At 29.7% G+C, this 13462-nt stretch overlaps 1 protein-coding gene across 6 annotated transcripts in view; it reads right to left on the reverse strand.

Annotated features, from left to right (window-relative positions):
- The window catches only part of Trpm (transient receptor potential cation channel, subfamily M), a 747840-nt gene that overhangs the window by 361186 nt on the left and 373192 nt on the right, over window positions 1-13462 (reverse strand). For 2 of the 6 annotated variants that reach the window (XM_075360568.1, XM_075360565.1), the window contains exon 1: window positions 10758-10847. The exons of 2 other annotated variants lie outside the window; for them this stretch is intronic. In XM_075360568.1, the coding sequence (XP_075216683.1) occupies window positions 10758-10799 (42 nt within the window). In that variant the 5' untranslated portion in view covers window positions 10800-10847. Of the gene's footprint in view, window positions 1-10757; window positions 10848-13462 lie in introns of those variants that run through there. 2 more of the 6 variants (XM_075360571.1, XM_075360567.1) reach the window with 1 other exon arrangement.

Genomic DNA, 13462 nt, shown 5'->3' on the forward strand with positions numbered 1-13462 from the left:
CATAAATTAAAAAAAAAAAACACACACACTTCAAATGACAATATCTTGGGTCATTTGAAAAACTATTATTTTAAAAAAATTCAAATTTTCCCTTACTTTTTTGTTTTAACTTCCGGGACCACCTGCTTCAGAGGATGAGATGAATGATTTGTAGCGTTTGTGAAAATGCCATGCCTGGTCGGGATTCAAATCCAGGACCTCCGGATGAAAGGCTAAGACGCTATCACTCGCGTCACGGAGACCCGCTTTTGGTAAAGTTTATATAGTATTTTTTCCACATAAAGAGAAAAAACATTTAACTCTTTTCTGATTAATTTGAAAGAGTAAAAATTGAAAATAATCGTTAAATCAATATTTTAAAGGATCTTATGGTTTTTTAAATATTTTTTTTATTTAATTTTTACCGTCTTTTCGAAATGCGGAATTACTTTCGCACGAATGGTAATAAAGGGAGGTGAAAATGAGTTTTCTTTACGTTTTAAGGTCTGAGGATTACGCAAATACTACTCACTGAAATGGGTTTTTCTTATACGTGTATATTTATAGGCTTATGTATAAACTTTTGTGGCTGAAAATCTCCAAAAGAACTACGCATCAATTTCATTGAAATTTATATATGTTCTAATAATGTTTTTGATGTTGTACATGTGAAAATTTGATGACTATTGATTGAATTATTCTTGGGTTACGCTCAATTTAAGGTTCAAATGTTTTAGCTTGAAAATCTCCAAAACTATTAGTGTTTGTGATGTCGAGTATGCGAACATTTGATGAAGGTTGTTTTCAGTCGTTCTTGAGTTACGCTCAATTTAAAGTCGAAAAAATTTTAGCGGGACAAGCTAAAGCAGGGTTCGATATGATGCTACAAGTTGGAACATTTACGTTTATTTATCTGCCTTATCTTTTGTTAGAAATATTAAACAAAATTAAAAAGATACTAAAACCAAATTAAATTAACCAAAAGTCCACCTTCTTCCGCAGAACTAAACATTTTTTTAAAAATTTTATTCTATTAATATATAATCTAACAATACTAAGTTCAAACATTTCCAGACATATTATCTAACAAACCAGGTAACCCAACAAATACCATGAATAGATTCGATAGATTCCAACTTCAAAGAGGGATTAGAGAGATTATAAAGTCTTTCCTAAAGCCTTTATCAGAATTAAAAAGGGAAAATTGGTAATATAAATCTCCTTAATAGGTTAACATGTCATTCATGTGTATATAAATACCAAATATTGAATTTTTTAACACGGGGAATTCTAAAGGTCCAAGAAACATAAAAATTGGACAGTGTCATTTTTAGACCGATAAATATTTTCTCCTCTATTATTTTCTATAATAACCGGGAAAGTAAATGTCTTGTACAATCTCAGGACTACCATTTCTGGGATGTGTGGTTAAATAAAACAAAACCATCAAAGAACACGGGTATCCACGACGCAGTATTAACTTCAGTATTTATTAGGATTTGAACCTTAGGACTCTCGATTTCGAAATCAGCTGATTTACGAAGACGCTTAGACCAACCCGGTGGATTTTTACCAAATACCTAGAAAAACACAAGAAAGAAAAGAAAAGAGGGGAGACAGATAGAGAGAAAGATGAGTGTTTTGCAAGAAAAACATTTTTAATTTTTAAATGAATTATTATTTTAAAGTTAAGTAAAATTTTAAAAGTGAAATTAGTTATTTTAATGATTTTTATTGAATATTCATTTATTAAAGATGACAAATTAATTAAATTATTATATATATATATATATATATATAAATATAAATGAACTACGATTATTATTAAAATGACTTACGTGTAAGTAATACTTCCTGTAGTAAAAAAAATACATATTGATATTATTTGTTAATATTTTAATTGCATCAACAATGAAAAAAATATAAATAGAATATTTTCAACGCGTTATAAACCGTACATTATCAACACATATAATCATTCAGTTGAATGATAATGTAGTGTGGGTTGATCTTAATGTTCGTGTGTAATAAATCAATTGATAAACTGTTTGTTTGTATGATTATGAGACAAGCTAAAAAAAAAAAAAAAAAAAGTGTATAAAACCGTGGGTAGTAATGTAGTCTGCCCCACCAGAGAACGGTAATCATCACAACAGCAACAGGTCTCTTCCACAGAGATCAATGTAGCGACCTGGACCTGACGCTGTTTCTCGTCGTTTCCCTGCACTATACTAACACTGCATTTGAAATATATATAGTTCAGCTCAACTGTTGCGCGCCTACAGTTACTTCGTGCTTTGCATTAGTAATTTTTATATACAACCTACTTGAACCTCCCATGGTATAAGAGCCGACACTCAACTAACATTACCATTGATTCAGTTTGATTAAAATAATGGTATACTGCCAAAAAATTAATAAAAATAAAATAATATTTGCATTTTCCTCTTATTTTTTACTTGTTTATTTTTTCGTAAATAACTTTTAAAATAAAAAACAAAATTTAATACTTCCAATCTTTAATTCTGAAAGTTCATAAATTTTAAACTGTATTTTAAAAATGTAAAAAGTTTACGTAAATATTTATACATAAACCAAAGAAAAAGAATTGTATAGGTTGAGTAATAACTTTTGAATAAGCGACTAGCAAATCAATTATTACGAAAAAAGAATGAATAAAAATCTTTTAACTGATTAAATAATTGGACGCGCTTGTATTTATTACTGAGGTTTCTTCAAGTTCTTAATGATTTTTGCCTACCCTCACACGTGCGAAAACCATCCTGATGATGCCAAAAATTTAAGCGGAGATCCCATAATCATCTAGATTTAATACAAAGACATATACAACTTGTACTTTATTCAAGTTGATCCTTTGGAAGTTTATTTATGAGATAGCAAGTTTAACAAATCAGAAAAAAATAAGAGATTAGAACTGTAATTGTTTTGAGCAAAATGAATCGTAGTGTCCAGGACAGCATGACCATTTGCAAAAAATATAATAGAAAATAAGCTAAAAAGAGTTTAAAAAAATTGAAATTTATGACAGGAAAAAGGTAGTCGTAAAGTGAAAATATGAACCAAGTTTTATACTATTGTATAAAACTATACAAAAGTGTGCAGGAGTAAACCTGAAGATGATACTGCGATGCTTCTTCTGTAACGAATAAAATCGCGGGTAGAGTTAGTTAAGTACAGTAAGAAACTAGACGTGTAACCTCTCACAAGAGGTTATATTGCTAATTGCACGTACTCCCAGAGTTCATCTAAACGTTTTTGTTGAATGTAGGATAGATTTAAGATTTCTTTTCTTTATACATGCAGCGCTCTTTTATAATAGTGTAATCACAAAATTTTACAAGAAAGTTCGTCTTATAACGATTCAGCCTTGATTACTCTAGCTTTTGCCAAGACGTTTCTACAAGATAACTCATGATTCTATAAACGGATGGATAGATAAACTGAGTAATAATATAAACTTTGTAATTACGTCATTATACCACACGCCCACACAAACCCACTCATATCTATATATTGTAGACCAAATTTATTACTTCCCAAAGATAAATATGATCTTTGTTAAATATACACACAATCTAATTTGCATCAGTAGAAATTTTAAACAAAATGCATACAATATTTATGGCAGTTGTCCTAATGAAATTTGTAAAAAACGTGAAATATCGTCTTAATTTTTAATTTCAGTTTTGAAAAGTTCAGTATCGATTGAAGAACTAAACGTAAATTGCACATTCGGCAAAAAACAAAAGCTAATGCCAATAGATCATAAGCTTAGTAGAATAAAATAAAGAGAAAAATGGCCGATATTAATCAGAGTACACTTTACAGCTTACGGTAAGGAAAAGAGTGAGAAAGAATACGAAAAAAAGACAGAAAACAGATAGATTTCATTTAAATTTGCATTCAGCAACCCAAAGCAAATTTTAATCAATTCTTCGTAAAAGCAATCTTTTTCTGTCTGCTTATAATTAATAACTAAAAGTTTTTTTTTTTCAGTAAAACAAAATGTACATTTTATGTCATGAGTAATGGTTTCCATTTAAATTCCAGAATTTAACTACAACAGAAAAAATTAAAATATTTTACACGGTGATAAATCATTAAAAATTAGAAATATAAATAATTTCCGTTTAAATTTGGTTAGACTTAAAAATATATCAAAATATGAAATCCTGTTGGTAGTGGGTTAGCTGTTATAACTGAAGGGATTGTTGACGATCTGTGTGAGACACAAGTCACGATTGAAAACTGTATAGCTATTCTCAAGAATAATTAATGAAATGTAATAGTAAAATAGAGTAATAAAATTGATTTATAGTCTTTTTTACCGAACTCTTCTTGTACTTGTTGCATGTAAATATACCAAGCCCGCTGAAATTAGAATCATATTCAGCTCTACAAGTGACAAATTCATTCTAATTAAGAAAGGTATTCGCTCTACATTGAACATTATTGTAATAGAAAGTAATTTTTAATAGAAAGTAACAAGTATAAGTTGTTTATTCTTAATAAAATTAATGCCAATGCAACAGATTAGTTGTCCTTTTCTTTAGGAAAATGAAAACAATAAACGATCACTTCTATGTAGAAAAATGAAATTACTGGTAAATATAGTTTTACTTTATTACTAAAAGATTTGTTTAAAATATTTTAAACTTTTTTTTCTTTTTTTATTAATAAATATTATTTCATATTTATTAAAAAAAAATGATAGAAAAACATGTAAAAATTTATTATTCAAATATATTTCTCACGACGCCGAAAAGTATCTATTGAAAATAAGATTATGTCAATATAAATTAAAGTAATCATTACGAGATCCTAATTATGTTAAAAACAATAAACCAAACCGCCTAAGCAAAATTATATTTAACATCAAATATGAATAAATGAATTAGCTGGCCAAGAGGAGCGAGGTTATGTTTAACTTGACTTTTTCACAATTCGTTTGTTTTTATTTATAAAAAATCTCATCAAAGTTCCTTCAAATTAGATACAAAGACATATCGAGTAACGTATAAGGATTTTACATAAGATTTTCAATTTCAAAATGGCGGACGCTATATATTTATTTAAGCAGGATTTTAGGATAGGTGCAATGGGAAATAAGTGTCCATCCTAAATCCAAGCCATCATTGACTACATTGAACACGAGGTCTCCCTTCCACGTCTGATGATACGCTCACGTCATAAACCATTTCCAATCTACCAGCTATTAGACGTTAACCCACCGGGTTGGTCTAATGGTGAACGCGTCTTCCCAAATCAGCTGATTTGGAAGTCCAGAGTTCCCGCCTTCAAGACCTTATAAAGTCAGTTTTTTTTACACGGATTACCAAATCCGTGTAAAAATAACTGTAAAAATAATACCTCCTCTGACATATTATCTGAAAGGTAATGACCGGAAGCTAAACAGGAAAAAGAAAAAGCGGTTAGGCGTTAGATATCTCATTCCTTCACTTTTTACTCAATTTTAAGCAGATCATTAATCTCTAAGATCGTTATAATAACGTTTAATTGTTTTCTCAGTACATTATTAAATGCTAAATCATTTTAAATTTGTTCTTGATAAACTAATTTTTTATCGTTATTCCTCGAGTAATTTATTTCAAAATAATTTAAAGTTAAATTAAAGAAATACGAGAATGTACTGGAAATATTTTATCGAAAATCATCAGTTGATGATTTCTGTTATTCCTGGAAATAGCGTTTTCCATTTTATGTTTTTAATAAAGTAAGATTATTTTTGGTACTGACAAAATCATTCACAATCAAAAATTTAGTTTATACATTTTTTAATGTATACATTACTTAATTTTTTTTAAAGCTTATTTCATTAAATTAAACAAAAAAAATGAGTGAGATTTATTTTTCATACAATTACTGCTAGTGCTACCTACAGTAGTAGCAATCTACCTACATCAACAATATGCAAATCTAAAAAAAGTTTTTCTAAAATATAAAAATATAATCTTTTTAAGTATGATTTTATGTGCACGTTGCGTATTTTATAATAAAATAATATTAAATATATACAGAGTAGCGCACGAAATGATCCAACAATTTTTTTGGCAATAATTGTTTAGGTTAATAATTATTATTATTATTAATGTGTATTATTGCCCTGAGGTAGGTAATCCCCACGTCCGGAACACAACATCTACGTTCCACGTCCAGGGCGGCAACAGCTGTACTTATGTACAATACTTATAGCTGGCTAACAGGGTTGCGAGCTAATTCCTCGGTTATGCTTTTTTAATTTTGACCTGGTTCCGACTTCAGGTCACCAGACAGACTGGAGTTTTCGGTCACCTGCAGGATTTGGACAAACAAACGATTTGGAAATGGATTCATACCATTTTTAGAGCTGGCGATGTGGCGGCCAGGGTCATTGTTATTGCAGGTGTAACGGAGACCTTTCCGTTGTCCACATGCCCCCTGCGATGGCAAGCATGTAGCCATGGTGCCCATGTATGTCGGTGCATGGGAGCTCTGAAAGCTTCGGTGAGTAATGTAGTGCTTACACAAAGACGATTTCGTGCACATTTTTCAACTCGGTGGTCGCCCACATTCAAAACAATACATAGACTTTACGAAAAATGTAATAGTGATGGTTCAGTATTTGAGAATAAACCCGAACGGCCTTCCGATGTTGGTTCTCCACAGAATTTCAAAGCTATCAGAACAGCGTTGCTGAGTAGCCCGGGCAAATCAACAAGAAAAGCAGAAGCTTTTCTTGTTCCAAAACTTGGGATTTCTAGGCGGTCTTGCAGCGAATTTTAAAAACTGATTTGCATTTGTATCCGTACAAAATAACAGTGTTGCCTAAATTAACGGTTAACAATAAACATCAAAGAATGGCATTCGCTAAACGGGCTGTGAACCAAACGTATTGTTGAACAATACTTGGTTTTCAGATGTAGCATTTTCACATAGACGGGGTTGAAAATAAAAAAAAATATGCGTATTTTGGGCTTCCGAAAATCCACACGTACTTCATAAAAAGGTGCATCATGCTCCAAGAATTACGGTATCGGCCGCTATCTCAAGTCATGGGGTAATATGGGCCATTATTTTTTGAACAAACAGTGAACGTTATTTAAACATGCTGCGTAACAATATTGTTCCTCAGTTTCTTGCAATTAGAAAACGACTGTTTCATGCGGGATGGAGCCAGACCGCACACAGCTATTGTTTGACTTTCTGCATGAAACTTTTAACGCAAATGTCATTTAAAACCGATTTCCTAATCGTTTTGCGTATGGACAGATCTGGCCCCCGAACAGTCCTGATTTGAATCCGCGCGATTATTTTCTTTGGGGATTACTAAAGAAAAAGATTATCTGTAAACAACCTCGTACAGTGATGGAACTGAGAGTGCTGATCATTGAAGCGTGTAACGAGATAACCGAGGATATGTGCCGTCGAGTTATAACAATATAGACGTTCGTGTTGAAGAAGTTGCTAGACGTGATGGTCATATTGAACACATGATAAGTAGAACATATTCTCCAGGTATATAGTAGACATTTTCTATTTTACTTTTCTTTATTAAATTCAAATAAATATTTTTTAACAAAACTAAATGTTTGATCATTTCGTGCGCACATAAACACACACACACACACACACACACACACACACACACACACACACACACACACACACACACACACACACACACACACACACACACACACACACACACACACACACACACACACACACACACACACACACACACACACACACACACACACACACACACACACACACACACACACACACACACACACACACACACACACACACACACACACACACACACACACACACACACACACACACACACACACACACACACACACACACACACACACACACACACACACACACACACACACACACACACACACACACACACACACACACACACACACACACACACACACACACACACACACACACACACACACACAATCCGAAACGGTTAGTGCAAAGGATATTCTGTAATAAGTTGGTTATTGAAATATTTTTACAGCCGTTCGTAATTTGTGACTAAAAAGACTAAAAAGAAGTAGAAAAATTCTACTATTTAAAGAAAAACGGAATAAAGCAGAGAACTAAATAGAAAAAGAGAATAAAAGTCGCAATACTACTTCATATTACGAGAGAAACAAAACAGAGAATGTGGTTATCGCAGGGCCAAGAACAAAATATCTTAGGGCTTTGAAAAATAAAAGGAGAAAATATTTGAATTTTTAACATATTAAGGCCAAGAGCAGAGAAAAAGAATAAGTTGAAAGAATACAATAGGCCTACTCGAGATATAACACACCCTTAAGCAAGGCTTTGACCATGCGAGTAGAAGTATATAATTAGAGAAAAACTGCATTAAACAAAAGAGATTTATATACTAGAGGGCAGTTTATAAAAAAATATATATATATTTCTAAAACAACTAAAACACTAGAAGGTCGTAAACAGATATATAAAATCATAAAGTACGCGCATTATTTTCTAACTAAATACAATAAAAGCAGTTACAACCAGAAATAATTTTTAAACGAAGGTTGAAAATATTTAAATCAATCAATATTATATTAATAATAGTTTATTCAATTGTTAAAGATAATTACTAAAAATCAATATAATAATAATAATAAAATATTGATTTTTTTATTATTTCATTTTATGAAATACTTAATGATTCATTTCATTTCTTGTACCGTAACTAGCAATAACAATAAAGCATCAAAAAAAATTATTCAGAAAACAGCAACAGGCTGCCTCAGTGTACTAGATATAAGTTTAATCAAATCTCTAAAAATCGTGATTCCTTTCTTGCGTTACTCAACCCTTAAAATTTCCCCCACTGAGCTTAAAATTCCTGGTAATACAGACATGCATGTTGACCATTATTAATAATAAGATGTTTCTTATTTTACGATGGATAACAACGATGGATACAACAAATAATTTTTGAAAACTACCCTAATTATCTTCTACGTACGTAAAAAATTAAGCAAATAATTTTTAAAAAAATTATTATTTAATAATTTTAAGCCACAGTAAACTGAGGATAACGAAATTGTTGATACGAAATTCTACTGTTAGATTAAAAATACTAGATTTAAAAAAACGACTATTTTATATTCAAGTTCTCAACACCGTCAGTGCATGTTCAACATCATAAAAAATGTTAAGGTATTAGGCTTAAAAAAATACCCACAAAACAATACATACTAAGCAAAAGTTTGCACAATGTTTTATTTTTCTTTTTTCAGTTAAACATTATAAACAAAAATATTCAACTTCGATAACAAGTTGTAATCGATCAATTACTCTTCTTTTTTACTTGGTTTATTTTAACTCACAATGTTTTTTTTTTTCAGTTTTTTTTATGTTTGTCCTCAATTCTTGCATCCTTAATTCCAATAATAGTTTAATTCCAGGAAGTAAGATACTTTCTAAAATTGCCTATTGATGAAATATTGTACAGTTACTAAGGTAATCCAGCCACTATTACTTTTGCAAACATTCCCATCTACGACGGTAAATTAAGGGTGCAGGTGTACTAATTCAACAAATTCCTGACATTGTCTACTGATGAAATTTTGAAGTTACTAAGGTCGGTTACAAACATGTAAATGTTTGCAAACATTTACGGGGATAAATTTGTAAAACGTATATAAGCAACAAAAAAAGTTTTGTTAATTTACAATTATACATCAATAACCAAAAACTTCACTATTTCCAGTATACTATTTAACTTCACTATTTACACTATTTAACTTCACATTGTAATGTAAATGTTTAATTGAAAATTTGTTTGATATTTTATAAATATATTAGAAATTTCAATATATGATGTTATTTTTTTGATATCCAAACTAACCTACTAATTAAAGTCATGCAACGTATGATAACAATTTGATTAAAGTATGACTAAAAAGTATAAAGCAAGTTTTTAAAATTTTTTGTAATTCTTTTAATATGAAATGTTCAACTCCGATCTGTAAATTCACCATAATGGATAAAACCTTACTATTTTTCGCTGTTATCGATCTTCAAAAAAATTACTTATGTAATCTACTGATTTTCAAACGGACATAACCATTTTTCTTTTTGGTCTACTTTGTTTCGGCGAGTTTATTTACCTAACCGTCCGGGATTATACAAAATTTCACGTAACACAAAAACTTAAAACTACCTAAACAAACTAATATGTTATTTTTTTCATAATAGCACGTTAATCATACTTTAAAACATACCTATAAAAACGTAACATATACATAAGTTCAAAGATAATTTAAATTTACTTACACGATTTTAAATTTAAATATCCATCTGCAAGCACATTCTTATTTACTGCAGTCCCTAAAACTCCCATAATTCATTGAACTAAGCATATAATCACAACACGTCATATAATATTTTCAGAATATTAAGTAAATTTTTTTTTACAATGTTTATTGTATCAATAAGCCAATCCTAAACTTTTAATTTAGTTTTTTCTTTTAAATAGTTTCTTCAAATGTTATCAAAATAAATACGATAAATCATAAGAAATAGGATCTAGAAAAAATTATCTTATTAATGTAAAAATCGTTAGCAATAATTAATTAATAATTATTAAAATAATAAACTAAATTATTATTATTATTAATGGCAAAATAAATAGATAGTTTGGAATAAACGGTACGTTTATATTTATGAAATACGTAAAAATTAAACGGAAACATATTTATTTCTACCTTTGATTGATTAGCCACTCTTTTTCGAAAATATCTATTCATAATACGTTCACGTAAAAAATATTTCCAGCAATTTTCATGCGAGTCAATCATTTTGTTATTAAAATAAACTTAACCGCAGTCAACATTACACTGACACTTCGTAAATCAAACTAAGCAACTAAAATACTAATGCGTGTGATAAGTAAAGGAAAAATTCCTGTAAAAGCAAAAATAATAAAAACTAATAAATCTGAACTATTATAACGATAATTTTTGACGTATTGGCAAGTAGAAAAACATTTACAGGCGACTAATAATAAATTAAATGAGTTAAGTGACCAATTAGCGAAATTTAAAAAGTAATAATAATACAAAATTATTCATATATATTACATATGTATTAGTATATAGTGTGTTGGGTAGGTGAGTGTGCGTTAGTATAAAGTACATAAAAAGAATAAAAAACATTTTAAATAAAGCGAAAGTAATTCATTATATTTGTAATTCTGAGGTTAATAGTCATTTAAAGTTTGAATAGCCTCTACCTAATCGCAAATAAATATTTATTTACATATAGGTGGCAATATATAATACATCCACTGAAAATGTAAGGTAATGTATTTTCGTATAACAACTAAATTACATCTCGCTAAAGATTATGCCAAAAAAAAAAAAAAAAAAAAAACATTAAAATACATGATTAAAACTACCAACGACTTACCTGTAAAAGGAAGAAAGACAATTAAACATGAAGACATTCAAAAATATCACAGGTTTCTAATTTTAAGATCAAATATCCATTTTTCCACTGAGAAAACCTGATTAACTAATAATTTATTATTTAAATTAACTATTACAACTAAGATCGGCTCTGACATTTGGGGCCATTGTTGCCAATTCGCATAGATCAGAACATCGGCAAGCGATGACGAATAACTCCGCAAAAAACAAGTAACATCGTTATCTTTGTTAGAGCAATAAGATTTAAGAACGTACTTAAAATAAATATCAAATCGTAACTATATTTATCAATAAACTGTGAATACACGTTCATTAAATAATCGAGATATGAGAATATCTCATATTATTTATTCCACTTTCTATTAAAAATCTATGTTATAAATGTTTTGTAAAATTTCTGCTAACTGTTTTTATATTTCAACAGTAATCGCCATGTAATGTACAATACTACGAATAATTAAAAATTTCATTATTATTAACGTGAAGTAAAGAGAATATGTCATGAAATAAGACCCCAGCATGAATTTAACTGTAATATATAATTTAACTGAATTTATATTATATAGAAACACGTATACTGGGGTATTATAGTAGTTTTATTACCACTATTTTGAAGTCTTTTGAGTTTGTAAACAAATACTCGGACATGAATCTTTCACTTTCCTGTACAGCCTCCGAGAATTACCGTTTACGTATTACTTCAGAGGATGAATGAGGATGATATGTATGAGTGAAATGAAGTGTAGTCTTGTGCAGTCTCAGTTCGACCATTCCTGAGATGTGTGGTTAATTGAAACCCAACCCACAAAAGAACACGGTATCCACGATCTAGTATTCAAATCAGTATAAAAATAACCATCTTTACTAGGATTTGAACGCTGGAGCTCTCGACTTCCAAATCAGCTGATTTGGGAAGACGCATTCACCACTAGACCAATCCGGTGGGTTCGTACATTAATCTACCACAATTATTCAACACTGCTCCACCCCAATCGCTTTATCCTTTCGTCAAATTTTCATGAACTATTTCGTAATTTGCTTTCTTCTCAGTTTATGATACGTGGTAGAATCAAAAAATCTTTAAATTGGACGATCTGTTATCAAAACAAAGATCAAAATTCAAACCACCCTTAAACGTTCTAAACGAGAGCTCACGTCCGAGAACGGTGCTATCTCCCGCACCAAGAGAAGTTGGCAATGAAGTACACTTAACATTTTCTACTCATGATTAAGGATTAATATACAGCTAAAATTTTAATTTCTAAAGTAAGTTTTTTTCTACGGTACGAATAAAATTAATAATAACGGTAGGATACAAAGTTTTAATGAAGAAAATTTGTCAGAATAAAAATTAGACGAGAATAAATGTTATTGTCCGTGTTACGGAGCTTTTATTATTAAAATAATAACAAATTTACACAAAAAATTAAGAAAAGTAACCTAATACTTTTACCTACAGTTTGATTTTTAGTATTTTTTTTCGATAAAGATACCAATGAAACTACTACTAGATCAATTTTTTGTCGTATAGTTTTAAAAGGATAACGAAATCTAACCTAACTTAAATAATAATCGACCTTATTATAAGTAAATTTTATATTAAAAACAGTTTTTGTCAATTTTCATCGCTCCACAACTATTTCGTTTTTATAGAAAATTTAAAGCTATATTCTACATTTTTCCTTTTCTGAAAGTTATAATTTTGTTAATGAAAAATAATTAATACTTGTGAACTATGTAAAAAATATAAACATTTACTGATTAGATTACATGTTAATTATGAAAACGCACTAATTAAAAACAATTTACGGATAATTTCCGAAGTAAGGGGTTGACAAGATGTGATGAGTGGATCAAATTTTAGTTCCATGTGATGTTGCAAACACAAAAAAAATTGTAGAAAATAAAAATAAAAATTTGACTAAAAATTACTTTTTATTAATAATTTAAACAATTTAAAGTAGTTTTTAAATTTCCAATCA

The sequence above is a fragment of the Lycorma delicatula genome, chromosome 3 (assembly GCF_047948215.1).
Source record: "Lycorma delicatula isolate Av1 chromosome 3, ASM4794821v1, whole genome shotgun sequence".
Classification (NCBI taxonomy): domain Eukaryota; kingdom Metazoa; phylum Arthropoda; class Insecta; order Hemiptera; family Fulgoridae; genus Lycorma; species Lycorma delicatula.